The sequence below is a fragment of the Histoplasma capsulatum genome, assembly GCF_000150115.1.
Source record: "Histoplasma capsulatum G186AR genomic scaffold supercont2.12, whole genome shotgun sequence".
NCBI classification, from domain to species: domain Eukaryota; kingdom Fungi; phylum Ascomycota; class Eurotiomycetes; order Onygenales; family Ajellomycetaceae; genus Histoplasma; species Histoplasma capsulatum.
In genome coordinates, this window is record NW_025544812.1 from 339,820 (window position 1) to 366,033 (window position 26,214).

A 26,214-nucleotide genomic window follows, 5' to 3' on the forward strand; every position below is an offset into this window, starting at 1 on the left:
ATGTGTTATGGTTTCTTTGCGTTGATCTATCTATCCGTGTAAATTTTTCGTTGCTGCTGCTGCTGCTGCTTCATTTAGATATTTCATTTCTTTTTAATTTAACTCTCCCCCTTATGCTTTTGAGTGACATGTTCGATTCTTTTTTCCCCACCTGTCAATAGCTGCATATCAAATGTTAAATTGTCCGTAAACATGCTCAGTTTCTTGTTCCATGCACTCATCTGATGTGATTCACTGTTTAGTTGATTCTCTCACTCCCCTTTCTCTTCTTTTCTTTCTATTTTTTTTTTTTTTTCGATATCACCCACTCGATCTGGCCGGCGTTGTTCTCACGCAATGTATATTCCCTCTCCAACTTGTGACTTATTTTCTCAAAATGTCTTTGTTGTCAACTACTTCACCAACTTCACCAACTTCACCAATACACCAACTTCTACTAGGTGGTTTTGTAGCTCACGCAAATAATGCAATACAGAATTTGCCTTTCCCCCCTATTTTATTCCCTCGATATTTCGAGGCCTCTTTTCTGCTCGCCTACTGTGTTTGGTCAAAAATAGATGCCAGCTATACATATATATATATATATATATATAGGAAAAGAGAAATACATAGGTAAGTAGATAACAATATCTCCTCCCTCATCGAATTAAAATAAAACAGGCACACAACGGGACGGTGATGCTCGGAGGAATGTATGTGTATCAAATCGATATTCATTTACTTTTTTTTTTTTTTTTTTTATAACTGGACGGCTAGGGAAATAGCAGCAGAAATAAATTGGAGAAGGTATTTAAAAAAAAAAAGGAAAAAACACTCCTCCATACAACATGCAAGACGGTAAAAGTATTTAATGACAATGGTTTAACGATAAAATGGTGATAATGGTAATAATGATAATGATAATGGTAATGACATGAAGGGGTAAAATAAATAAATAAAGAGAAAGAAGAGAACGATCTAAAGGGGCGGAGGGGAAGTTGAAAAACGAAAAATGAAAAATGAAAAATGAAAAATGGAAATGGAAATGAGCATGGAAACGAAAATGGCAAATTTTCACCCAATCCCATTATTTGCCCAAGTGAACTCCTGGATTTCAACCAAATCAACTCTTCTTCTCTTTCTCACACACACGCGTGAGTGCAAGGCGAGAACTGGAGATCGTCAGCGCTTTTTTTCTTCCTCTTTATGTCCATATATCACCCCTAAAAAATTTATATTAAACAGTTCCCTCTTCCCGCAAAGTAAAAAAATAATTAACTGATTAAATTGAAAACTACGAGGCAGCATTGGCAGCGTCTGGAGGAGAGGCAGCGGCATTTTCTCCAGAGTCACCACCATTCCCTGCACCCTCCTTCGCAGACCCTCCTTTACCAGCACCGCGGGAAGAAGTGGGCGCACGACCCGCCGCCGCCGCCGCCTTCGCGTGTCTTTCCTCCACCCTCTCCTTATGCTGCCGATTCTTCAAATGTACCTCGAAATTATCCACCGTCATCGCCGGACCGGGCGTGTATAACTTCCCGGGGCAATCGTGGCAGCGGATGCGCGGGAAGTATTTATATGTCAGCTTCTGGCCCGCGTGGGTGGTGGCAGCGTTGGCAAGCGGGAGGCCAGTGTGTGGGTCTACGGCGGTATAGCGCATGGTGCCTTCGAAGGAGTCACGTGGGTAGGAGCGTTTGAGGTTATTTAGGCCGCGGACGAGCCAGGATGGGGGTGAAGGCTGGATATGGGAGGTTAGTGGAGGGGAGTGGTTTCTTGTTAGGTTAATGGGAGGTTGGGTGCTGGAGACAGCTACGTACGCCTGGTACTCCTGGTTGCGGGGGTAGAGGTGCATCGATTACACCATTCAGCTGGGATGCGGTAGGTCGTTTTGGTGGTGTGGGTTGGGGAGTCAGGGATTGCGGCGGACCCATGGAGCTACGGGTACCGGTTGCGGCTGTGGTTGCGGCTGTGGTTGTGGTTGCGGTTGCGGTCGCGGTCGTGGTCGCGGTCGTCTGGGTTACACTCTTCGTGCCAGTGGATGGCGTGGATCCCCTTGCGGCTATAGGTTTATTCGTCTTATTGCTCTTCATGTCCTTTAAGAATTGGCGGAATTTGTCCCTGTTAATCTTCAATTTCACAATGAGTTTGTCAGGCACGTCGGAGCTCTCGTCCCTGTAGTCGCGATGTCGGGCTGCGGCTCTCGGTTCCAGGCTCGTGACTTCAGGGGTTGCGGATCGAACAAGATTGGCGCGCATAGCAGCCTGCGCAACTGACGCAGCGCCTCTCATGCCTCTGGTCCTAGCGGTTCCTTGGGCGAGGTGTGATATCGCGGGCGAGCCCGCAGACGATTCGTCGCTCTCAGAATCGTCAGATTCATCCCCTCCATCCCGCTGGCCAGTAGCTGCACGTCGACTCCGATTGGTACGAGAGCGCTTGAACAAGCGGCTTTCTTCTATTGAGGATGCTGCTCCAGGTATAACAGAAGAGACAACAAGCGTGCGGATGGTGCGTTGGCGGTCTTTGAGATCAGGCAGAGCAGGGCCACCACGTCGATTGACTGAGCGTTTTTGCCGTCGTTGTTCTCGAGAAATGGAGACTTCTGTACGCTCAAGCTCGGCTTCGTTGAGCTCATAAAGGTAGGGTGTGAAGTCCTTGGCGGATTGGAAGGGGCGGAATGGTGAGGGGAGGGGGGATGGTTGAAAGGATGCTTTGAGATCCGGATCTTCGATCGGTCGCCCGTCGAAGGGGTGTGAGAGAATGTATAAGCTCTTGGTGAAGAGTTGAACTTGCTCTCTGATAGAGTGGGCAATAGCAGTAGTAAATTCTCCTGGAAGGGAGAGATCTTTCGTCATTTGAACTGCAAACTCCTCGGGAGAATTATGTAGATTGTTGATTTCCCATTCGAATTGGTCGACCAGCGTATGCTGGCCGAGGGTGATGTTAAGTTTGACTAGGATGCGCATCTCATCATTCTTATAGGCGTGATAGGGTAGATGAGGGTCTAAATTTTCTTCCTCCATGAACACCTGAGGATAGAAATCCGCTAGCTGATCTTGGATGCTTTGGGAAATCTGACGCACCAGTGGCCCGCAAGATTCCAGAGGGAGACGCAAATCTTCAACCAACTTCTCTGCAAACACATCTGGCGAGGTGACTCGATCATGAAGATTCCAAGTGAAGGTATCCCGAAGTTTAATCTTATCCCAATCAATGTCCAGGCGGATGGGAACCAAATCCTCGAGTTGTTCTGCCTGCGTGAGCATGTCATCTCGTGAGATGCGAATGTCCTTTGATTTCCGTCCGCCCGGCCGCCTTCGATTGGAAGGATAAAGAAGTTGAGGATGTTGAGACTTTAGATCCGTCCGTGCGTTTCCGTAGCCTTCATATCCGTATCCGAATATTGCTCCGGGATTCATCCGACGCTCATGCTGTAAAGACAGGTAGTAATCCCTTTCAGCGCGCTTCTGCTTGAGGAGCTCCTGATGGGGATTCTTCCAGGCCATAAGCGCAGAGTGGTGGAATTCTCGATTGACATATTGTTCGAGCAATATTTTATCTACAGGAGTTTCGCGGGGGCGGACAGGAAGGAGTGAGGATGGAGGTGGAGGGGATGTAGAACGTATTATCGAACCCGATCGAGATCGTTTTCGACCGAGTGTGTCGCCATTTGCCTTTGGGGTTGTAGAGTTTGGTGATTGCGGGCGGCTGGGAGAATTTGGAGGTGACCTTTCGGGCGCATCTGTATTGATTGTCACGGAAAGCTCTGTCGCCTGTTGTTCATCCCGTGTCTCTTCTCCCGCTGAAGCTGCTAAGGCGGAGCCATTAACGACTTGCCCGTTCGAGGTCGTGTTCACTGTGGGTGTACCTTCCACATAAGCCAATATATCACCATGTTCCATTGGGTCAGTCGCATCTTGAGGAGGGTTATTATGGAGTTCTGTTTCTTGTTTGGAGGCATCGACCGCCTGGTTATTTGGAGAAGGCATTTTCGAGGAAAATTGGGTTCCGTCGTGTAAAGGGAAATAGATGGGGGGTTATGATGCAGCAGGTGTCTGTGCACACCGCCGAAGTTATACGGATTCGCAAACTGGATTGGGCAAAAACTATTGATGCATCATCTGCGAAAGTATCATGAAGACGAGAGACCTAAGGTTACAATGGTTAGAAATGCATTAATCCTTGCACCGAGAGCTATGCCACAGGGTAACCCGGAGGATCTGACGCGATGGAATCCGGGTTATATATTGGGGAATGAAAAATAGGGAGACAAGAGTTGCGACGCCATTGAACCGAATTCCCGACCCAGGGCTGAGGGAGCGAGAAAGAAGTACAGCAGCAGAGACAATAAATAATGGGATAAGAATAAATGCATGGCAAATAACAAAAAGTGGGATTGGCGCGGGGGAGAAACATACCTGCGATGGCCGGGAGCCGATGTATGGGATGAAGTATCGCCGTGCAATGGTCGGGCAGCCCCATGGGCGAGTCAAGAGGCGCAGCTTGTATTGCGGGAGAAACCTTAACGAAAGCCCCTGAACTTCGTGTGTTTCGAGCCCGGAATCGGGATGGTTTTTGCGCCGGGGTTCTTTGCTGCTGGGAATCGCGCTGCTCTGCTCACCGTTGCTGCTTCTGCCCTGGTCAGGTCGTCTGCGTCTCGCGCATCTTTGTCGCCGCGGTTGGGGCTGAAAACGAGGAACGGACAGGAGGCAACGAAGGGGCGGCTGACTCAGCAGTGTCGGGCCGGATATTTTATACTCCGGGCCAGCAAGGTGGAAACTGACTGTGGATTGATCATTACGGAAATGTATGGCCTCAAGGCTACTTTCGCACAGATCATGGGTTCTACCGTGGATATCTGCCTATATCCCATGGGATTGAAGTGGCTCAATCATGTGATTCGATATATAGACGTATAGATAAAGGATGAGCGAGTATCAAAATGCGGAGATACGAAAATCAAAACAGGACAAAAAAAAAAAAAAAGAAGAAGAAGAAGAAGGTGAATGCAACTACATAACTCAGAATAGTTCAGCATCCGCAACCACTGCCCGGTGATCTGAGTTGAGCACGCCATCATCAAATTTGTTAGGCACCACAGCATACCCTTCGACAGACCATGCCGGATTCACACCGTGTTTGGGGCCGATTAGAACGTAATCGATTCTCTTCGGACCCTCGTCCTCGTAGCCAAAGCCGGTATAGGTATTTTCACTTCCATACCTTAGTGCAGTATCAACCTGCTTCTGGGCATCCACAAACTGCGAATCGACGGCAGTGAGCACGCGATAGGCTTCCTGATTCTCCTCGCTGTTGAAATCCCCCGCCAGGAAAATACCATTGATATTTCTGCTGGCCAGCCTGTTTTTGGTGAGATACAGGTTGGCCATAGTGAGGATCAACTTCGCCGCTTCATATCTGGACTTGGACCCTTGGTCGTCAAGATGCGTGCTCATGCCCAGCACCCGCTTCCGGCTCACGAGATGCTTGAAAACGCCAATTGTGACAATGCGGATGGAGGAGGCGTCCCAGCCCCTGGATGGGACTGAAGGGGTTTCCGAGAGCCAGACCGTCTTGGACTCTTCGAGCTCCCAGACGGCGGGGCGGTAGAAGATCGGGGAGTATTCCCCTGCCTGCTTGCCGTCGTCCCGTCCAACACCGATATATGCCCATTCAGTAGTCGCCCCTGTGCTGGTGCTGGTGCTGGTGCTGGTGCTGGTGCTGGTGCTGGGATTGAGACCTGAGAGGATGTCATTCAATTGGACGTGAAGCACCTCCTGCAAGCAGATGAATGTCTCCGGATTATGACAGGAATGATAATGGAGCTCATTTAGTAGGCGTTGCTTTCGGTCTTTCCAGGGTTTCTCCCCTCTGAAAGGTGCCGACGTGGCATAGCGGATGTTATGAGTGAGGATGCGAATGGGCAATGGGCGGTCAACTTTCATGTTTCGCGTTCGAAAGATGTCAATCTAGAGTACTTTATATAAAGTCAACTAGTTAGCTAGTTCCTCGTATGTTGTTGACAGCCACGAGAGAAGGTAGTAAATATTCGACTCCTCCTTAGTATCCGTCTATGGCCAGCATCAACAGACAGCCGTGGGATATGGACAGAGGACAACAGCCAGCCCGCATCATCATCATCAACCTTGGAATGGTTCTCACGACCAGACCTCGTGATGTCGCTGTTCCGTTCTCCGCAGGTGCCAAGAGAGGTTATGTCATGTGATCTAGATTGAAGGGTCTCAGTGGTTGTATCTTTTATCCACAGCAGCAAATGATGAAATGATGAAATACAATCCTTTCAATTCCGGAGCCTATACGCTGGAGATACACATGGACCTCAAAGATAATTCTGATCTTCACGGTGGGTGGAGTTATGTGCTTTTTTTTTTGACACACCTACGATGTAAGTTGACATCAACCCTGTAACTTACGAACTAAGCGATGTATTGTATTGACCCGGTATTGGCTGCTTGGCCTCGAAGCTCCTGTAAATCCCACTCAGCAGGTTTCCCCACCACGCCGCCCCTCACTCACCTTCCACTACAAATCCCATACGAAGAGCAACAATTGTCTCCTCTCTCTGGTATACACGCACGCGAGCTGCTACTTTGCACTCTATTATCGCCTCCTTATATATATCCCGACTTCGGTTCGTTCCTCGCATTTGCTGCGAAGGACACTTGTTTTGCAATGGCCGAGTCTACGGAGATTGGTGAGTTCTACTATCTAGTTGTTCGACCACGATCTTCCTATTTTTTCTATACACACACACAAAACTGGAGGGAGGGCAATCAATTGTCCGCGCTACTTGAGTGCTGGCATTACAGCTTATGGTCTGTTAAGTCAACACGGAGTATTCATATTATTATTGTTGTTATTATTATATATAAATATTATCATCCGACTTGCTGTGTTATCCTGCTTGGGTGTTTTAATCTATATTTCTGCTTTCAGTTTTTGTGTGCTTCTGAAAATTATATTGAGATGACTGACATCCCCCTTTTGCGGACAGACTACACCCTCAATAACCCGGATACTTTGACAAAGTACAAAACTGCCGCGCAGATCTCACACAAAGTCCTCGAGACTGTTACAGGTGCTGTATCTCTTCCCCTTGATTCTCCTGCCTGTGTTTCCGCTTTCATCCCATGCTTCTCGAAGATCTTCGGAACAAAGGAAGCTGGACAGGAAGAAATGAAAGGAAACGAAAAAAAAAATTTATCGCGAAGAACTCGTCTGCCCAATTCCCTCAAATGGACCACTCGTAAAAAGCTCACCAGAAGCTGACTCTGCGGCAAATTAGGATGGTGTGTCGAGGGTGCGAAGGTGATCGAGATATGTGAGAAGGGTGATAAGCTTCTGGAAGAGGAAGTTGCCAAGGTCTACAAGGGCAAGAAAGTCCCCAAGGGTATGTGGACATAGTATTATTCGCGCTGCTTCAATCCGGTCTTTGTATACATGTCGCCTCCCTTCGTCCAAAAAAAAAAAATAAAATAAAATAACAAATTCGCCGTCCGCATATTTTTTTCTTTGTTGCTTCTGCAGGCATTTCCCACCCAACCACCGTCTCCCCAAGCTCGTTCGTCACTCCATATACCCCATTGGTGTCGGATGCGGAGGAGGCTGCCACGACGCTCAAGGCCAATGAGGTCGTCAAGATCCAGCTCGGTGCACAAATCGACGGGTTTGGCACCATCGTGTGCGACACCATTATTGTGGGCAGTGATGGAAGCGTCACGGGCCGCGAGGCCGATTTGCTCCTGGCGACGTACTACGCGAACGAATTGCTCCTGAGACTCATGATCCCCCCGGGCCTCCTTGCAAGCGGCTCTGACGAGGAGAAAAAGCAAGCGGCGGCCGCGAAGCCGCCCACGCAATCTGCCATTTCGGGGCTTTTGGAGAAAGTTGCTAAGTCGTACGGTTGCACTTTGGTGGAGAACACGACTAGTTGGCTGTTCGAGCATAATGAGATCGAGGGGAAGAAGAAGATTATCCTTGCTCCCGGTGCGGGGATTAAGGGGGAGGGGTCTGCAGAGGTAGGAGAGGCATGGGGTGTCGAAGTGGGTCTTAGTCTCGGGTCTGGGAAGGTGAAGAATTTGGAGTGCAGACCTACTCTGCACCGCCGTACCACGACTACGTATATCTTGAAGAGGCCGAGCTCGAGACAGACGCTCTCGGAAATCGTGAGGCGGTTTGGAACATTCCCGTTCAGTCTTCGCCAGCTTGAGGATGAGAAGGCTGGGAAGGTCGGTGTTGTCGAGTGTGTTCGCGGTGGGGTGGTTCGACAGTACGATCCTGCTGGAGAAGCTGATGGCTCGCCAGTGTCCAGATTATTAACCACTGTTGGTATGTGTAACATATTTTGCGTTTTTTCCCCTTGAATGTGCAATCCCGGTTTTCTCTCCGCGAGAGGGAATTGAGGTATTCCGGAGTTTGCTTGCTGATATATTCGACTTCGTTTCTCTCCGTTTCCATTTTTTACAGTGATTACCAAGAATGGATTATCGAGGTTGGCAGCTCCTCCACCTCTTGACCTGAGTAAGGTCCAGTCGGACAAGAAAATTACGGACGAAGAGATTTTGAAGATTCTCGAGAGGCCACTGGCAAGATCCACGGGAACGAAGAAGAATAAGAAGAAGAAGAAGAAGTCTGCGAAGAAGGCTACCGCCGCCGCGACTGAAGAGGAGGACGAGGAGGAATCTAGCGAGGAGGAGTAAACGCAAGTGTACTTTTTCTTTCTTTTGCCTTGCTACTAATCCGCGAATACGGCTGGGAATCAAGCTTGCCTCTCGGAGCGAGTTACTTTGTGCTTGTGCTTGAGAGGGGTTTCTTTCTTCCTTCCTTCCTTTTTTTTTTCCTCCTTGCTGACGAGGCAGTCTGAGGCACAAGGGAAAGGTGTTATTTTGTTTCGCGGGAATTGCGTGTGTCCAGCAGAAGGAGGTTCATGGGGAAAACAATCGCTGTTCTCTCTTCCCTTACGTACATATGTGGCCCAAATGGACGGGTTGAGTCCATAGGACCAGGCAGGCAATAGGAGAATGCAGTTTACTTGCTTACTATTCTACCTCGTATGGGTGGTTTTTTCTTTCTTTTCCGTTAGATGGATATATCTCTTTCTTTCTTTTTTTAATCTCTTTCTCTCTTTTTTTGTGGCTTACACAGCTTCTCTTGAAGTTGTTATGTGACGTCTTTGGTTGGCCCTGTGTGGAGGGGCGAGCTGGATTGGACAGCAAAAGAATATCGAAATACGTGAAAAGAAGGATGGAAGAGACTAGATATAACACACCCGCTCAACTGACGCATCTATACATATATACGAATGAAAATAGTTACAGTGCTTCCCCGCATCACTGGTGAAAGAAGGCGTTGATGGGAGAAATTCAATGGACGAGTCTCCCCTCCCTTCACCCGGGCGCATCACAGTCTTTGTTGCTGAGGATGAAGTGAATGGGGGCAACCCCTCTCTCCCTTGTGCTTGGAGTGTTGTAGTTGTATTGACCCGGACCGTGATCCCGCTCCCGTCCCTGGATCGTGTTGCTCTGCCAGTGACTGTGTTGTGTTGTTGGGCCGTGGGAGTTGCCGTCGTGTTGTCCAACCCCTTTAGGCTCTTGGAAGTCTCCCTTTTTCCCTTTTTCCCTTTTTCCCTTTGCCCTCCGTCCTTCTGCGTCAACTTCCAACTTCAACGCTGCATCTTCTCTCCCTTTCTCAATCTATGTCCCTTGTTCGATTCTCTTCTCTTCTCCAGATATCTCCAATCATCAATCTCCTTTCCCTGTCAACTTGTCTCCTGTTCCTCTGTTTCTGCAGACATCCCTGAGCAGCAGTTAGTTACGCGCCTTGCTCCCCCTTCAGCTTGTCCTCCGCAGCTTCAAGTCCTCCTCAATCAATCAAGATATCTCGTGTCTGCAGCTCTCTTCTCTGGCTTTCTCTCTTCTTTTTCTCTCTCGTGTTTCCTTTTCCACCAAAACAAAAAAAAACAAGTCCACGCCCTTTGTCGCGCTTACATTAGCCATCCCCTTTTTTTTTCTTTTTTTCCCACACACATCTTGCACCAAAACTCTACGCCGTCCAAGGGTTGCCATCAGAACTTCTCTGCCTACGAGCGTGGTGCCTGTTAAAATATCCCATTTCCTTTGCAGCCTGGGTTTTCATCCTCCGTGAGCTCCTGGCACGAGAGATCCCCCTGTCATCCCACCTTTGAAGTAACCACCTCTCTCCCTTATCTGTTAGGCGCCACATTGCACGCTTTCTCTGGTTTGCCATCACCATACACTCCTTTCTGGTCTCTTCCTCAAAACCATCGATCATCTAGAAGAAAACCGGGGTACAACTGGATGCATCGGTAATTCCAACTGCCACAGGGATTCTTTTTTTTTTTTGACCTCCCAAGTCTTGTCAAATCTGCATGCACCCTTTTTCACACCCGGAGTTGAGAGCCCCTGACGAAACACTATACCTCCAAGCAGGCCCCCAGAACACCAAAATCCACAAAATAATATAATCCAGCCTCTGTTTCGCGATACGATCTACCACCACACGGCTTTTCAGGCCCGGAACCAGCAGGTTGTGGTTGACGTGTTTTTTGGTGTTGTCCCGCCGTGGGTGTTGTTGGCTGCTCCCTGAGTCCCCGGGAGTGTGTGGCTTGGCTGTCCAAATCCCGCGTCAACCTTTGGCCTTTCCACCAGCTTGTTCCTTACTACTTCCTCCCTCTCCCGCCCAACAACCCGCCAGGCGCTGGCCACTCCACGATTCCCTAGCACCAAGCCATTTTGCTGTGGCTAGCTTAGGGATTTCTATTCTGTACGTTCCCCCGCTTTGTTTATTTCTGCGTCCCTGAACTAACTCCCGTTGCGCAGCCCAAGAAGCCTCGTCGCGAGTCGTGCAGTTTTTGGAACAGCAAATAAATGGCTCCTAAAACCCGTTCTTCCCGCGCCCCTTCCCGCAACGCCTCCCGTCCCTCCACTCCTCTAGATACGTCTTCACTATTTCATTCTTCATCCGTCTCAGAGGCGACAAGGCCTAGGAAACAACGAAAATCTGCCCACAACGCACGTGGCGCTACGGATTTGTCTCAGGAGTCCCCGCTAGGTCAGGAGACAAAGACCACCTCACCATATTCAGATCAGCAGCTCACAGGCCAAACAACGACACTATCTGGCGCTCAGTTGCCGTCCTCGCGGTGGGATGAGCCGTGGGTTGAGCCTGAATTACCCCCGCCAACTCCAAGCTACAAATTCGATTCCAAGAAGGGGGAGAAGACTTATCACCTCGCTAGCACTACCCCCTTAGGAGTTCTTCCGTCGATCAGTGTACGTCGACGACTCGGTCTCATGCCTACCGCGAAATCTTCCACCCCGATTCCCGCCAAGAACAACGGCACTAAATCTGCAAAATCAACTCCCACGGGTGACTACAGACCGGGAACTGCCTCGACTTCTGCGGATGAGCCTGGGCCACCAGAAAGCCCATTCATGCAGAGTGGGTTTCCATCCCTTCCGAATGGAGAGAAAAGCCTAAGTCCTACGCGCTCTACAATGGGGAACAACAGCATAGAACCGGAGATCGCACCCGTTAACGGTCATCCACTTACACCGACTTTACATCCACTTACACCGACTTTACTCTCCACACCTCCTACGTTGAAATATCCACAAGAAACGATCCTAAAAGTTGTTGACGCAGCCATCGCTCGTGCGGAGGAGCTTAAGGATATAAAAGTTGCCAACGGCCTAAAACAGATCAGGGATGCTACTGCTAAGGATCAATTTCTTTTCGCTGTTCTGGAGGGTGCATTCAGCAAGGAGGCTGGCCCCCATGAGAAATCACGCTTCCAGACTGTCATGCGAGATGCGGTCAGAAAAGATCGAAGCAAACATTCCACCCATGAAGCTATTGCGATGACACGTACCCAGTCTTCTGCTAGTACCTCGTCATCACTCTCCTCCGCAAAATCACTTGATGCCGAAACCTTCGCCCCTGCAATGACTTCCGGTCGTGCAGCCAATTCGGTTCCTCACAAACGCAAAGGACGACGAGCGACGGGACCACACGCCAAGGGAAAGAAGCGTTCCGTTCCTGCGAGGTCTCAATCCGTTTTCCCATCCTTAGAAGACGCTGATACTCGAAAACGCAAGAGAATGGACGATCTAGAGTACTCGGACGAAGTTCTTGCAGCTAAGCGTTTGGCGTTGAGAAAGACCTTTAACGATTTTCCTGTCCCAGAAAGCCACATCCGACCTTCCAGAACCCCTGTCACTATTGAGACCGCTTCTCCCTCACCGCAGCCAGTACCTTCAACCAGCAGCAAAAGATCAAGAGAGATATTCGAGTTGAGTGAAAGTGGAGACGAAGTTGAAGTTGCTCCCGCCATTCCACAAAAACCTCCCAAGAGAACACGGAAATCGGCAGCGTAAGTGTTTCCATATGTTTTTAACCCCTTTTACCATATGTTAGGTGTGGTTTTTTTTTTTTTTAACAGTTTCTATCTTCATGCTAATATACTCCTTCATTTTTCGCCTTCAAAGGCCGCCGGATGAAATCGATAACATCGATTTTTGTCGTCTGTGTAACGGTAGTGGCCAGCTTCTGTGTTGTGACGGATGCATTGACTCGTTCCATTTCGAATGCTTGGCGCCGCCCATGGATCCCAAATCACCACCTGAGGGACAGTGGTTCTGCCCTACTTGTAGGGTAAAGGGGACGTTGGGCCCCTTGATAGAAACGGTGGAGAACATGCCACCGAAGAACTACGAGCTACCACCCGAGATCCGCGAATTCTTCGCGGGAGCAAAAACGGGTGAAGATGGGGCGTACAAAGCAGTCCCCATTCTTCCGAAAGGCGGTAGTCGCACTCGAGGGAATCGCACGGGTCGTCCCGAGGACCGTAACGCCTTATTAAGGCTTACTGATGCCAAGGGAAGGCTCATCACCTGCATTAGGTGCGGCCTGACGTCCAACGGGCGTCGGCCAATCATCCAGTGCGACTACTGTCCTTGTTCGTGGCATTTGGATTGTCTCGACCCGCCGCGGTCCAATCCGCCCCCACAGGTGCCCGGGAGCGAGAACCGGGCCCTTCATTGGAAATGCCCGAACCACATCGATCACGACCTGGCTAGCCTAGGTGGCCTCGGGGGGGGACGTTTCGCACAGATTCGTCGCCCGCGCAACCCGAAGTTCATCGACATCGAAATCTTGCCCAGCGACAGCGAGGCGGAGCGCTTCAGCGAGCAAGAGATAGCTGGGGCCGTGTATCGTGTGCCGGAACGCGGCGTAATTATGGATTTCGTCAGTCGCGTTAAACGGTATGCTACCCCTTAACTCCCATATATAAATACCTTCCCATATTTTTTTTGGGCTCTTCATTTTCATTTTCATTTCTTTCATTCGTTTTTTTTTTGTGTGTGTGTGTGTGTGTAAGACTTTGCTGATATGTTTTCTAGCGGTTATGCGGAAGCCCAGGCTCTAGCGGCTATTAAGGCCGCTGCGGCTCGAACCGTCCGGGTTACAGCCACTCCGGTGGCGCCGGGGCGTGTTTCGAACGCTCAGGGTGCGGAGGACACTGTATCCTCCAACGGTTCTACCCAGGAAGCTGTCATGGTTTCAGGGGCTCAGAACTTGGGGAACAATACGGATGCGGATGCAGATGCCGCTTTGTCCCTCTTGGCACCGGCTGAGCGCGACGCTGTTATCGCCCTCGGGGGCATGGCGGCAGTCACTCAGTCGGCTGCGCTCGCGTACCCTGAGCGGGCTGCACAGCTGGTCAACCAGCTCCTTGCGAACGTTCCGGAGAGCGCTCGCAAGGACACTGACGAAATCAGTCTTCTCCGGGCCATCCAGGACCTGGCCAATCAACGCATCCAGGCGTTGACCTCGGACTCCGCTACCACTAACTAGTACCGCTTCTCTCGCTCGAGAGGGTCCTCGGGCCCCCTCTTTGCTTTAGAAGGTTGGGAATGTTGGCGCGTTAGCATCTTCTTACTAGTTAGTACTCGTTCTCTATTCTACGGTGCGCCCACCACGAGGTGTACGGACGGGATCCTCGGATCATTTGTCCTGAGAACTGAGGAAAGATGGTGGAGGTGAGTTGTTTGCTACTGCTCAGCTAGTACTCGCTCTCTTTTTTTTACACGGTGCACCCGCCACGAGGTGTACGGACGGGGGTCTTCGGATCCTTTTGTCCCGAGAGCTGAGGAAAGTTGGGTAGTTTAGCATCGAGTGATACGGTCTCGATACCCCATGTGTTGAGGTTACAGGTCTTGAAGAGCGTAGCGCGCCACCCTTGATTGACCACCCAAGGGCCATGTGTTTTTGTCTTGATATATGAAAGGATATATCCAGAAACATATCCCTCCCAGAATCTCGGTGTTGGTACCTCGCTGCATTTTTTACCTTAATTCGTTCCCGCGACTCGCATCTTAGTCAATGCCCTCGTGCTAGGCGCAGTTCGAAACAAAACCTTCTCGCTTCTCCGTACGGGTCCGGTATACGCGGCTATGGTTGGTATTGGTGGTGCGGTTCGCTGTAAATTTTTGACAGCCTTTTTTTTACCCTTTTTGACAGGGGGAGGGTAAAAAAAGTTTCAAATATTTGTCTCAGCTGCTACCTCGGAGCCCCGCCAATGCCACTCTTACGACACATCAATGTTATTTGTCTGGCACCCGTGAGGGAACGATAGGCGGCGCCGCTTTCGAAGATTTGAGATTCTGTGTTTCCCGGGTCTCATTAAATGATCTGCCCGAATTCATGAAGAGATTCCGATGATATCATACGCTGGCCGCCCCTCGCCTTTTTTTTTTTTTCCTTTTTCTTTCTTTTGTCGCCGCCGCGCTTTACGACTGAATATATCTCATGTTTTTACTTTATTGTATTTTCACAATTTTTTTATTGCTCGTGTGGAGCTTATTCCATTGTATAAACTAGATTGAGCAGGGCAGAGCGATTTGTTTTATTTACTTTTGTTGTTTTCGATCTCCTTTTTATTTCTTCTTCTTTTTTTTTACATTTCAATGCATTGGGTCCGGAGTAAGAAAAGTCGTTTTGTCGACACGGGAGTTTTTTTTTTAATTCATGCCCTTGTTTTATTTACAAAATCGGTGTTTACCTATCCCGTGTGGTGTTTGTGGGAGGACCGGACTGGCCTCTTGGGGTTGAGGAGTTGTTTGGAATTCTGTTCTTGTAAAGCCTGTGTGCCCTTGTTTCCAGCGGCGAGGAGCATCTCTAAACATGTTTTGGGTGGGGGTGGTTGGGATGGTTTGATTAATACATTGATGCCTCCTGTTTCCCGCCTCCTCTTAGATTCACCCCCCACCCCCTATTATCGTGGTCTCGCTCAACGCTCTTTCAACCATCCACGAGTCAGCGACTCGCCAGGTGGAGATAGATTGTATCTTTGTTTCTGGGGAACATCATCGTTTTCATCATCGTCTTCGTCTTCGTCATGTATACACGTTTTGCGTGACTCCGGAAATGCTTTGCTATTTCATCTGGCCCCTGCTGCTGTTTCTTCTACTGTTTGCTTTCTTATAAACCGGGGGGGGGCGGCTTACTACCATTGTTATTTGCTGCTGTTGGTTTTTTTCTTCTTTTTCAATACCTTTTTCTTTTTAATGTATATTAGCGAACAGGACGCCAGAACGAACCCAGGCGCCGAACCGTGCAACGGAAGAAGGATGAAGAATAGAGAAAACACGTCTTTCTATCCGGATACAATCAATCTGCACTCCTTTTTTTTTTTTTTTTCTTGCTTATTCGTTCAATAATAAAATAAAGCGTTTGAATACAGGTGGGGGCATGAATCCGGGCCGGGCTTTTTTCAGTGGGTTTTCAAACTTTGAGCCAGTTTGAAGGATATGTAAGAAGATAAGTTAGGAGGTTCGAAGTTATTCAGAAATGGAGTTCCCTCACACAAAAAAAAGGGCAAAAAAGTAACTTAACTTGGTGGTCTGGATGGATGGATGTTTCTGCAACAAGGATTTTTTTTCCCGAGGCCCTGTTGTTCCACTTTAGAGTTTGATAATGGATGAGTATGTACAGTAACTTTTCCTGCCGAGGGTTTATTTTTTGTCGGTTTACGCTGGATGTCTCTAACTAATTCCAGCTTTAGGGTAACTAGTGGAAGCATGGGTTGAAATTTTTCAGAGTTCAGACGTCTTTATTCATCCCCGTCGCATAGTTAAATACAACAACAAACAAACACCCCCCGAATGATAATTGCGTCACAGTGAAGAACTTTTACACGTGGAGGAGGTATGGACAAATTTGCCCTGGAAGTTGCCCGAAGAACATGAATATGACCAGTTTAGTAGTCAAAACATGTGTGAAGTGTGTATTTAGGTTTATTTTAGCTTTGAAACCCCTCGACGACTGGACTTTTACTTTTCCTTTCACTTTTACTTCTGTTTTATATATATACTCGCGGGGGACGGGAGGGAGGGAGAGAGGCCATGCTTAGGCGTCCGATGAGGATGTTAAGTGTCCTGGGAGTTATTTTGTCCCCTCGCTATGTACCTCCCTCCTCTTTATTTTGCTGCAGGGCTTCTCAAACCCTTGACCCCTTCTTCTCAGAAAGTATCCGGCTGGTCCGAGACGGTATTTGGAGATGAACGAGGGGGTTAGTTGCTTATTTTTGATTTTATTTTTAGTCCGATGGACGCGGCGGAGATGAAGCGACCCGGTACAACGATAATAGGGACATTTTGATATCGAGTGGAAGGGAGATCGAGAGTAATCATGATGATTATGAGGGAACACATTCATAGAGGATAGAGATCAGGGCGCAAAACATAGCAGGCGTATATATCTATGGAAAGATAGGAAGTTGAAAAGTAAAGCCAGAAAGGGAAAACAGGAATGAAAAACAAGTGGAAAACATGACTGGGAAATTTCAAAAGAAGGGAGGAGGACGAAAGTGAGGAAGGAAGCAATAAGCTGGACAAAATCTTTCGAGCTCACTTACAAACTGGATGCAAGATGGAAAATACCGCCAACAAGGAAGGGTTAGTATATGGGAATAAAACAGAACCGAAACGTGAAGCAGGTCAACTTGGTACAAGATGATAGATAGCAAGGGGAAAATGTAAAGAGGAGTATAATAGATAAATAATGGGCAAATCATTTGCCAACCAAAGATGGGGAAATAGCTGGTGAGAGAAGGAGGTATATGGATAAGTGTATCATTTCACGGACTTTGTTTCCTTATATCTTTTCATTCCTTACCCTTTTCCCATTTTATCTCGGTTTAAATAATCGTCTTTGATCCTTGTGGTGATAGTGGATATCATTCTTTCTTTATATTTCTCACGTCGTCATGTCTTAATTTTTGCTGTATTTGTTGGTATTTCAGTCAGATATTTAAGCATTTGGACAAATCTTTTCTTTTTCTTTCTCCCTCTTTCTCATCTTTTCCTGTAGGGGTAGAATGTTAGGTATGCAACGGATATTCCATCCACCTTAAAGGAACTTTTTGGGCATATTTGCGCGACGCCGTTTGTACACGATATACGAAGCGGCAAGTCCAAGTTGGCACACAACTATTAGGAAGATGAAGAATCCCATTCGCGGCTTGGAGGAGAGTATCTCTAAGAATGGTTTTTGTATGGTTAGCTTTGGCGTTTTCTTTTGGGTGGTTCCCGCAGACCGAGAATAAAATGCGAAAGAATATTTCCTTAACGCGACAAAAGGCGACAAAAGGACAGGTATATACGTACGATGTGAAGTCGATTGGAGTTGCTCGATCACTCCCGTGTGTGATGTCTTCAAGGCATCCTGCAGCCTGTGCAACTGATTCTTGAGGTCGGAGTCTGTCACGCCCTTCTGCACGGCCTGGAGCATGTTCTCAATGCGCTGCATCCGTTGCTCCATTTGACCCACCTGATCACGATTTGCAGTTAGTTTTTGCAAGGTGTCCTGGTGACGCTCGTCGACTTTTCTGGATAGTGACTGGATTTCAGTCAGAAGTCGGTCCGCAGTTCCTACTAGCCCTTGCAGACGGTTTTGCAAGTCATTGAGCCGGTTATCAATGCCGTTGCCGCCAGCGCCGGTCACTTGTTGCTGGATTGGGTTTTGGTTGTTGTTGTTGTTGTTGTTGTTGTTGTTGTTGTTATTTGGGATTTGCTGGTTCTCATAAGGCCGATGTTGGTATGGCTGGCCGCCCGGAGCAGTGGTGTCTGGAATGCTCAAGACAAACTTGAAGACTTCGAAAGAATCCGGATTCTCTGCCGACGCGGCTGTGATTCCAAAATTGTTACCCGGCGGAACAAATACCTGTATAACTGTTAGTTGAATATAAACGGAGGATACAAAATGAAGTTCGGGAACCCGCCTTGTCTGTTGAAAAGCAGGGCTTCCCATCAGTCAGAACCTCAAATGTTGATTTTGTTTGTTTGATTTGAATGTGTGAGAGTCGTCCGAGATTCCGATATGAGTAGTCACAATGCCCAAATGCTAGGCCGTCGACATTTGCGCTGTTATAATCTGTGGTGCCGTCATTTAAAAAGCCCCGGACGCTTCCGCCCTAGAAAACAAAGTCGCAGTCAACAAGGCGATTCGCATCAGCGGCGAAGCGCTGGATCCTGTACAGATCTCTGGGACCCTCAAGACTTACTCTTCCGTTCGGTACATCAATTACAAGGACGAACCCATCAAACCGGCCAGCAGTGTATACGCTTGCCGTTGAGATTTTGGACAGTCCATCCTTGACGTACCAGAGCTGGAGATTTCCGCCTCCCCTCTCTGCGCCGTTGGATCTGAAATCAAAATCGACTATCCATTCGGATCCGTCAAACCTTCCCACCAAGTTAATATCTCCCTCCCAAGCTTTTCGGAGTCAAACAAGAAAAGGATATATACTTACGGTTGTTCGGACCACAGCGATCCCCGTTTGTTACCGGTATATGGGGGGGTCAAAATCACTCGATCCGACAGCTGGAGCATGGTTAGATACAGCCGTATCAATGCGCTATATTCAGTAAACCCTGTCCAGAATGGAGCTGAATCATACCTTGTGAGGAGTATGCCCCGTCCCAGACAGCTGCCAGCCGGGGATTACATGCTTGTCTGCCGATATCCTAGACGCACGTCGCTGTCAGAAAGTGGCTTTGTTTGATATCCAAACAGGGAAACCGGCCTTGGAAGGCGGCAGTGTGAACATACTTCCCATTGTGCCCAAAACTTGCTTTTTCCACAATGGAATTTGCCTGGGAAACTGATACAAATGCGCAAGCGAGGGCCAGGAATTTTGTGATACCCCATGGTCGAACCATTGTGGATATACGGAGCAGGATATGGGATATGATATTAGGGATCTCCGTCAATGGCAGACACAATCAATGAGGTTATTAGGACAAGAAAGTGCCAAAAAGGAAAAAATAAAAAAAAAAAAAAAACGGCGAAACACAGGAATCCCAACAGCCTGTATTATCCCTCCCCCTCACGACGACAGAAACCTGAGTTATATATACAGGTTCTGCGATTCTATGGTTAGACGTAGCTGGGCAGCTGTACGGTAACAGCGCAAAATGAAGAAAATCAGTGTATGGAGTCAGGTCCGACAGAAACTGCTAATTGGAAGCTGATCTACCATGTGATCTTATTCCTCATTACCGCGTTTAGAGGGATACATTAATTATTCGGTATGTAGTACTTGCTATCATAGTGCTCGTCGACAGCTCCGGCAGTTTTCTTTTCAACTATTCCGGCCAGCTTGTCCTTCCACGCTCAGGGGCTTTGTTGTGCGCAGCCAAACAGGCCAAACAGGCCAAACAGGCCAAACATGCCAAGGTGGAGCTCCCCTGGCAGCATCATGTGACCTAGTTGTTTTGCCAAGAAGCAACGATTCAAACACAGCAAACATCCGAGCTTGAAACTAGAAGAGCTTCGACTTCGGCTGGGAGTTGAACGTAGCTCAAGCGGACAGGTTAAGTACCGAAGTGTTCTGTTCCTGATTTTGTGAATAATCATTCTTGACCTTGCGCCATCCATTCACAATCATGTCCTATGGCTAACTTTTACCCCTCGCTGGCGCAATGCGCTATTGTTGCTACCGCGTTCAAGGTCACCCTTTTTCCAGCGTAGTATGTTGAGGCTTCCTTGTACTGATCAAAAAGATCTACAATGAGAAGTTGAATGCCTCAAATAGACGATAATTGAGAAACAAGAAGCTGAGCTAACGGGTAGATTTTTGTAGTAAGTCCACTGATTTTGAAGTCCACCGTAATTGGCTGGCGATCACGCATTCTCTCCCTGTGGACAAGTGGTACTACGAGGTTTGTGGTTCATCTCCTTTACTGCTACTTGTCTTTTATATTGGGATATATGAGACTGACATCTGGAACCCAGAAAACTTCCGAATGGACACTCGACTACCCACCGTTTTTCGGTGTGCTGGAGTGGCTGCTCTCGCAAGTGGCCGTCCTTGTTGATCCGGCGATGCTGAAAGTGGACAATCTCAACTATGACTCCTGGCAGACGGTTTATTTCCAGAGATGCTCTGTCATTGCGCTGGAGTTTGTTCTTGTATATGCACTTCATCGGTGCGTTTCTCCATATATATATATATATATATATATTCTTTCTTTCTTCCTTTTGAAAAAAGAAATATAGGGGAACGGTGAGGCGATTAACTCTGACTCTTCCCGAAATTACACGCACGCGCAGATATATCCAATCGGTGGAAGTGGGGAGCAAACGGCTCGCGCATGCAGCCGCGCTCTCCATCCTCCTATCCCCCGGCCTTCTCATCATCGACCACATCCATTTCCAATACAACGGATTCCTCTACGGGCTTCTGATCCTCTCGCTCGTCCAGGCCCGCAAGCAATCCACCCTCCTCTACAGCGGGATCACATTTGCCATCCTCCTCTGCCTGAAGCATATCTACCTCTATCTCTCACTGGCGTATTTCGTCTACCTCCTCCGGGTCTACTGCCTGCACCCCAGGTCGCCGTCGATCTTCCGTCCCAGATTCGGCAACATTTTCAAGCTGGGCGTCGGGGTGTTGGGCGTTTTTGGCGCTGCGTTTGGACCCTTTTTCTACTGGGGTCAGCTGGGCCAGCTGAAGGCCCGACTGTTTCCGTTCTCGCGTGGGCTGTGCCATGCGTATTGGGCGCCGAATGTATGGGCTATGTACTCGTTCGTGGATCGGGTGCTTATTTTAGGTATTTGGTGTTTTTTGTTTTTGTTTTATATTGCCCATGCGCCTGGATCCCGGAGAAAACCAAGAATCTAACAAACAAACTCCTATCCCATAACCCAGTCGCACCACATCTTGGCCTCAAAGTTGATTCAAGTGCGTTGGGAAGCGTCACTAGGGGGCTTGTGGGAGACACCTCCTTCGCCGTGCTCCCCGAAGTGACCAAAGAACACACCTTCACCCTGACCCTCCTCTTCCAACTCGTAAGTAACATGGCAAATGCTAATCCCCTCCCCACTATACTGCCTAGAGTACTAACTGCCAGCCCCGCAACAGCTCTGCCTCGCCAAGCTCTGGCTCCAGCCAGACTGGGACACCTTTCTCGGCGCCGTGACGCTCTGCGGCTACGCGGCGTTCCTCTTCGGCTGGCACGTGCACGAGAAGGCGATCCTGCTCGTGCTCATCCCCTTCAGCCTGCTGGCGCTCCGGGACCGGCGCTTCTTCAGCGCCTTCCGCCCGCTCGCGGTGGCGGGCCACGTGTCGCTGTTCCCGCTGCTCTTCACGGCCGCCGAGTCCCCGCTCAAGATCGTCTACACGGTGTTCTGGCTGGTGCTGGTGCTGTCTGCGTTCGAGCGGCTGGCGCCGGCGCCGGTGCGGCCGCGCGTGTTCCTGCTGGATCGGTTCTCGATCCTGTACGACAGCGTGGCGATCCCGCTGGTCGTGTACTGCTCGTTTGTGCATGGGGTGGTGTTTGGCGGGGGGCGGTATGAGTTTTTGCCGCTGATGTTTACGAGTTCGTATGCGGCGCTGGGGGTGGTGGGGAGCTGGGTGGGGTTTATGGTTGTTTATTTTACTGCGTAGGGAGGGGGGGAGGGAATTGGATTGGATTGGGTTTGGCTGGCAATGGGTGATTTTTGAGAGAGAGAGAGAGAGAGAGGGAGAGATTTCCATTTATTTACTTCATTTATCTTTACTCTTTCTTTCATTTACGCTTATGAAGGGATGATAATATAAACAAAACAGCGTGCCATCTCGCTTTCCTCTTTCTTTTCAGGCAACAGGCAACTGCAATTTTGTAGATCCTACCTACCCCTCAAAAAGCACGATATCCAGCTTCAGCTACAGCAGAGCGAAATACCCTGATAACTAACAATGGATAATAAAACTGGGCTCCATATATCTATCTTACTAAAGGAAAAACTGCTAATAGGGAAGGAAGCAAGCAAAAAGCGCAATAATGCAAACCTCATGACTGAGGGGTGATTAAGTCCTCTCGTCCCCCATTCGTCGGAGGTGGGGGGGGGGGGGGGGGTGTGTGCTGCATAGGGGAATGCGAGACGGGGGTTTGGGGTTTTGGCGGGGATTCCCCCTCCCACATTTCTCGCGCTCGTTCAAAGCAACAACGGTATAAAACAGAGGCATGAACCATGCAGCGAGAAAGGGCTGCCGATTCTGCGTCGAACGAGGGTAGATATGGTGCTTGTCGGGGGTTGGGGCCAGCGTGGAGGCGTCGGGATAAGCAGCAGCGCGGGTGGAGGCAGGTTGGGTTGGGGGGCCTTTGGGAGGGAGGTTTTTGTGGGTTTCATTGGCTTACTAAGGTAAGTTACTTGTTACCTCGTTAGTACCGATGTAAGGGAAGCGGGCCGCTGTTTCAATGGCTGGTGGGGCTTGGCGCAGCAGCCCCCGATGCACTGACGGTACGGTACGGTACGGGGTGGAAAATTACGGGAACGTCAAAGGGAGATTCGATGCATCTTAACTGTAGATCGATGGTGACGGGGGGATGACGGGGGATGATGGACGCTGGCTGGACGCTGGCAGGAGCATGGCGGTAGCAGGGGGTACAGGAGACAGTCCATGGAAGAACAGAGATTGGAAATGGAGCATCCAGTCTGGAGGCATGAGGTATGTATGGATCTACTCTGTATACTCAGTTCGTGGATATGGAGTGCAACGCCTCCCGCCATGTCGACGAGGAGGACGGACCACCAAGCCACCAGAGAGAAGACGATGGCAATTCTCCCTTCAACACACTTCAACTTCTTCAGCCACGGTCCAACTTCTTTCTGCCTGTAATTCATCTCTCCCCCTTCGCCAGCCCGTCCTCCGCCGCCAGATGCACGGCCCATGTGCCTGTCCCTCTGCCCTGGCCACTGTCCGCCTCCTCATTTGGCCTCCCCCAATAATCCGCACCAACGCCCGCCTGCCCTCGAACTACGGTGCTGGAAATGTAGCAGCAGCAGCAGCAGCAGGAATAGTAGCCGTAGTAGTAGTAGAAGCAGCAGCAGCAGCAGCAGCAGCAGCACCTATGTAGTAACAGCCGTAGTAGTCGTGGTGTGCTGCTCCTTGCCGCTGATTCCTCCTCCCATATGTACCCACACACCCACACTCCCACACTCCCCCCTCCCAGCCAATGGCCGCCGAAAACTTCTGCTCCCCTTCCCCTTCCTCCTCCTCTCCAACTCCAACCTCACCTCCAACCTCCACCTCCACCACCTCCACCCACCGCATCCCTTATCTCGGTCCTCCGTTCCCCGACTCTCGCCTGTGCTCGCTATTGTTGTATAAGTTACCCGAGTCTGCGTTCTAGACGCGTTCCATGTGTCGCAAAAGGTATGCCGGCCTCCCTAGCCCGCCCAGAGCCGCCAGGGCAAAAATAATATAGCCCGCCAGACGCGTGTTTCAAAAACCCTCTCTCAACAATTGATTTCGCTTTCCCTTGTACCTGTGCCCTCCTCCAGAGATAGGCCGTTTCCTTCTCTTGGCAGATCTACTTTTTTCCAGAAAGTAGATCTGCGGGAACACCGGCCAAAAACTGGAGAATAAAAATAAAAATAAACGCCAGAGAAAAAAAAAAAAAAGAAAAGAAAAGAAAAGTAACAACTTGAATCACTGACCTTGTACTCCCTCCTCTATCTAGATCCAGGCTCCTCCAAGACTGCGACCAGACCTGCTTCCCCGAACTATCTGGACCCGACAGACTGTTGGCCTATTGCGTTTTCTTGGTCACTGGCCCCCGGACGGGCCTCCTGCGGATACAGACTCAAACAACATGGTATGTATGGTCTGCGCCGCGCCTGCGACTCGGTTTTTCGCGTTCCCGGATATCGGAGGATGTATTATGCTGAACGGACGGCAAATTCTTGTTCTTATAGGTCCTCTTCAAGCGCAAACCAGTTCAGTACCTCCCGCGACCAACCATTGAAGATGATAGTGAGGAGGTATGTCCTCCGCTCCTGCGCATTCATATATATATATATGTATATTTCTCCAGCGGACTTTTGTCTAAATTCTAACTTTGTTTTTGCGAGAAATAAAGGTCTGGGTCATCCCCGAAACAAATGAAGTGTTCACCAAGTATCAGCAGTTCCTTCATCGGTACGTGCCATAATATATATATGACTTTAGTTCTTTAGCTTCCTATTCTCGTTATTGCTTTTGCGCGGCGCAAATTGCTGATTGTTTCTCCCTGTTCAGAATGAACTTCTACAAACAGGTACCTACACGGACCCTTCCCGCCCCCCCCCTTGCGGGCTGAATAAGTCTCCTCGCTTGCGTTTCCTCTGTCTCCCGGAGAACTTTCATCTTGATGAGTTGTCTCTCCGGACGCTTCAACCGGAAATGGATATGCTAAACAAGTCGATGCCGGGGATATAGAAACGGTTCATCTGCGAAATAACCGGCCATTCCTCCCTTACTTTTTTTGAGGCTCTAAGAAGTGAAGTGCGTCGCCCGCTGATTTTACTTTGGCACTACAATTGCTTTTTTGATATTGAAGGGTTCATCGTGCTAACTGTGCAGCAGACGGATGGTTCACGCGAAGTGAATAGCGCCTTTCCGGAGCCGTTGAAGGAACCGGTCTTGCGAAAGGTTCAATTTTCAACTATTTCGCGAATTGACAGCCTTGGTACGACATCATTTATTTTATTTTATTTATTTTACACAAGCCATCCATGAAACTAATCTCAGTGTTTTGAATAGTCGACCAGGTCTTCGAAGTATGCCTGTTCCGATCTCCTTCTCTTGTCAAAGCTTCATATTATACTGACCGAGTTGTGAAAGGATTTTAAACAAGACTTTTACCCTGGCGAACGCGTTACTGTCCTCCTAACCAACGGAACCCGCCTGCAGGGCATCGTTCGGGAAAAGGCCCGATTCCCAGAATTAATGAACCAAGATGGTTCGATAGAGCGAAGAGCGTCGTCGAGATACTTGGTAAAACTGGTGAGCCGGCCAAATGAGGAGGCGCTGCTGGACGATGAACACCTGGCCCGTGACAGGAAAATCTTTACCAAACAGATGCTGCGTTCATTCATCAGGAATACTGTAACAAGAGAATCGTGGACGGGTGCGCCGTGGCTGGTCAAACCGCATATCGCCCATGAATACCGGATCGATACTGAAGTCCCGAAACATCTGCAATACGGAAATAGGGTCGGAGGGAAGAAAGCTAACGTGGCTGCCGGTAAAGAAGAAGACGAAAGCCTCTTTGGATTCTTTTATTCCAAACAACGATGGCCGAACCTCAAGTCTGCTGGCAAGGGACATAAATCGAAAGTTTCACTGCGGGAGCTTGCGAAGGCGAGGGATGACCGATATGAGGAATACCAACGAGCGTTAAACGAAAACCATTCTTTTGCTGTTTCCGGGGATGGCACTCACGATGGAGATTGGCAAGCACTCGAAGATAGCGCCAACTCGTTTTCCGTTGTCATCCAAAATGGCCCTCCGCCGCAACCCCCCCCGCCACCTATCAAATACCCGATTGAGGATTTGGATATCCCGCCCTCTCACAGCGATAAACTCCGGCCTTCCTTGAAATTCTTAACTGATGATCAACACTCAGAGCACCTGGACATGTCGCCCCAAGAAGATAGTTTACTGCGTGGCAATATCAAGATGGAATCTGTGGGACCTCTGCTCGAAACGTGGAACACATTGAATGTATATTGCCAGGTTCTCCAATTAGACTCCTTCACGTTCGATGATTTCGTCGAGGCAATGCAATTTTCTTCTCACGACGTTACCTGTGAGTTATTTGTGGAAGTACATTGTGCCGTTTTGAAGATGCTGGTGAATGAGGAGAAAGATCAGGATGGCGCCGTTCA

The 26,214-nt window shown here is 49.1% G+C and overlaps 9 protein-coding genes across 9 annotated transcripts in view; 5 read left to right on the top strand and 4 right to left on the bottom strand.

The window, feature by feature from the left end:
* Positions 1-1,273: 1,273 nt before the first annotated feature.
* Positions 1,274-3,965, bottom strand: HCBG_07442 (transcription factor Snf5p; the record flags this gene model as incomplete). The annotated part of the gene is made up of 2 exons (XM_045434491.1): positions 1,274-1,717; positions 1,797-3,965. The coding sequence occupies 2 exons, from the start codon at positions 3,963-3,965 to the stop codon at positions 1,274-1,276; spliced, it is 2,613 nt and encodes an 870-aa protein (XP_045284698.1).
* A 1,032-nt stretch (positions 3,966-4,997) lies between these two features.
* Positions 4,998-5,921, bottom strand: HCBG_07443 (endonuclease/exonuclease/phosphatase; the record flags this gene model as incomplete). Its single annotated transcript, XM_045434492.1, has 1 exon — positions 4,998-5,921. The coding sequence occupies one exon, from the start codon at positions 5,919-5,921 to the stop codon at positions 4,998-5,000; it is 924 nt and encodes a 307-aa protein (XP_045284699.1).
* A 671-nt stretch (positions 5,922-6,592) lies between these two features.
* On the top strand, positions 6,593-9,037 carry HCBG_07444 (curved DNA-binding protein; the record flags this gene model as incomplete). Its single annotated transcript, XM_045434493.1, has 5 exons — positions 6,593-6,691; positions 6,992-7,075; positions 7,283-7,387; positions 7,525-8,325; positions 8,464-9,037. 5 exons carry the CDS (start codon positions 6,670-6,672, stop codon positions 8,694-8,696), a joined length of 1,245 nt encoding a protein of 414 aa, XP_045284700.1.
* Positions 9,038-9,383: 346 nt separating this feature from the next.
* On the bottom strand, positions 9,384-10,287 carry HCBG_07445 (uncharacterized protein; the record flags this gene model as incomplete). Its single annotated transcript, XM_045434494.1, has 3 exons — positions 9,384-9,615; positions 9,760-9,780; positions 10,175-10,287. The coding sequence occupies 3 exons, from the start codon at positions 10,285-10,287 to the stop codon at positions 9,384-9,386; spliced, it is 366 nt and encodes a 121-aa protein (XP_045284701.1).
* A 596-nt stretch (positions 10,288-10,883) lies between these two features.
* Positions 10,884-13,872, top strand: HCBG_07446 (nucleus protein; the record flags this gene model as incomplete). The annotated part of the gene is made up of 3 exons (XM_045434495.1): positions 10,884-12,388; positions 12,504-13,280; positions 13,419-13,872. 3 exons carry the CDS (start codon positions 10,884-10,886, stop codon positions 13,870-13,872), a joined length of 2,736 nt encoding a protein of 911 aa, XP_045284702.1.
* Positions 13,873-16,591: 2,719 nt separating this feature from the next.
* On the bottom strand, positions 16,592-19,238 carry HCBG_07447 (uncharacterized protein; the record flags this gene model as incomplete). The annotated part of the gene is made up of 7 exons (XM_045434496.1): positions 16,592-17,555; positions 17,685-18,027; positions 18,338-18,490; positions 18,581-18,761; positions 18,830-18,900; positions 18,977-19,043; positions 19,129-19,238. The coding sequence occupies 7 exons, from the start codon at positions 19,236-19,238 to the stop codon at positions 17,428-17,430; spliced, it is 1,053 nt and encodes a 350-aa protein (XP_045284703.1).
* Positions 19,239-19,895: 657 nt separating this feature from the next.
* Positions 19,896-21,967, top strand: HCBG_07448 (glucosyltransferase Alg8; the record flags this gene model as incomplete). Its single annotated transcript, XM_045434497.1, has 6 exons — positions 19,896-20,048; positions 20,162-20,240; positions 20,314-20,507; positions 20,632-21,131; positions 21,230-21,369; positions 21,443-21,967. 6 exons carry the CDS (start codon positions 19,972-19,974, stop codon positions 21,965-21,967), a joined length of 1,515 nt encoding a protein of 504 aa, XP_045284704.1.
* Positions 21,968-22,533: 566 nt separating this feature from the next.
* On the top strand, positions 22,534-23,420 carry HCBG_07449 (uncharacterized protein; the record flags this gene model as incomplete). Its single annotated transcript, XM_045434498.1, has 2 exons — positions 22,534-22,704; positions 22,872-23,420. The coding sequence occupies 2 exons, from the start codon at positions 22,534-22,536 to the stop codon at positions 23,418-23,420; spliced, it is 720 nt and encodes a 239-aa protein (XP_045284705.1).
* Positions 23,421-23,705: 285 nt separating this feature from the next.
* Positions 23,706-26,214, top strand: part of HCBG_07450 (DDT domain-containing protein) — a gene marked incomplete at both ends in the record, with an annotated part of 4,331 nt that continues 1,822 nt past the window's right edge. The window contains 8 exons of the mRNA XM_045434499.1: positions 23,706-23,719; positions 24,027-24,165; positions 24,262-24,327; positions 24,426-24,484; positions 24,584-24,602; positions 24,764-24,829; positions 24,911-25,013; positions 25,182-26,135. Of these exons, the coding sequence (XP_045284706.1) occupies positions 23,706-23,719; positions 24,027-24,165; positions 24,262-24,327; positions 24,426-24,484; positions 24,584-24,602; positions 24,764-24,829; positions 24,911-25,013; positions 25,182-26,135 (1,420 nt within the window). The remainder of the gene's footprint in view (positions 23,720-24,026; positions 24,166-24,261; positions 24,328-24,425; positions 24,485-24,583; positions 24,603-24,763; positions 24,830-24,910; positions 25,014-25,181; positions 26,136-26,214) is intronic.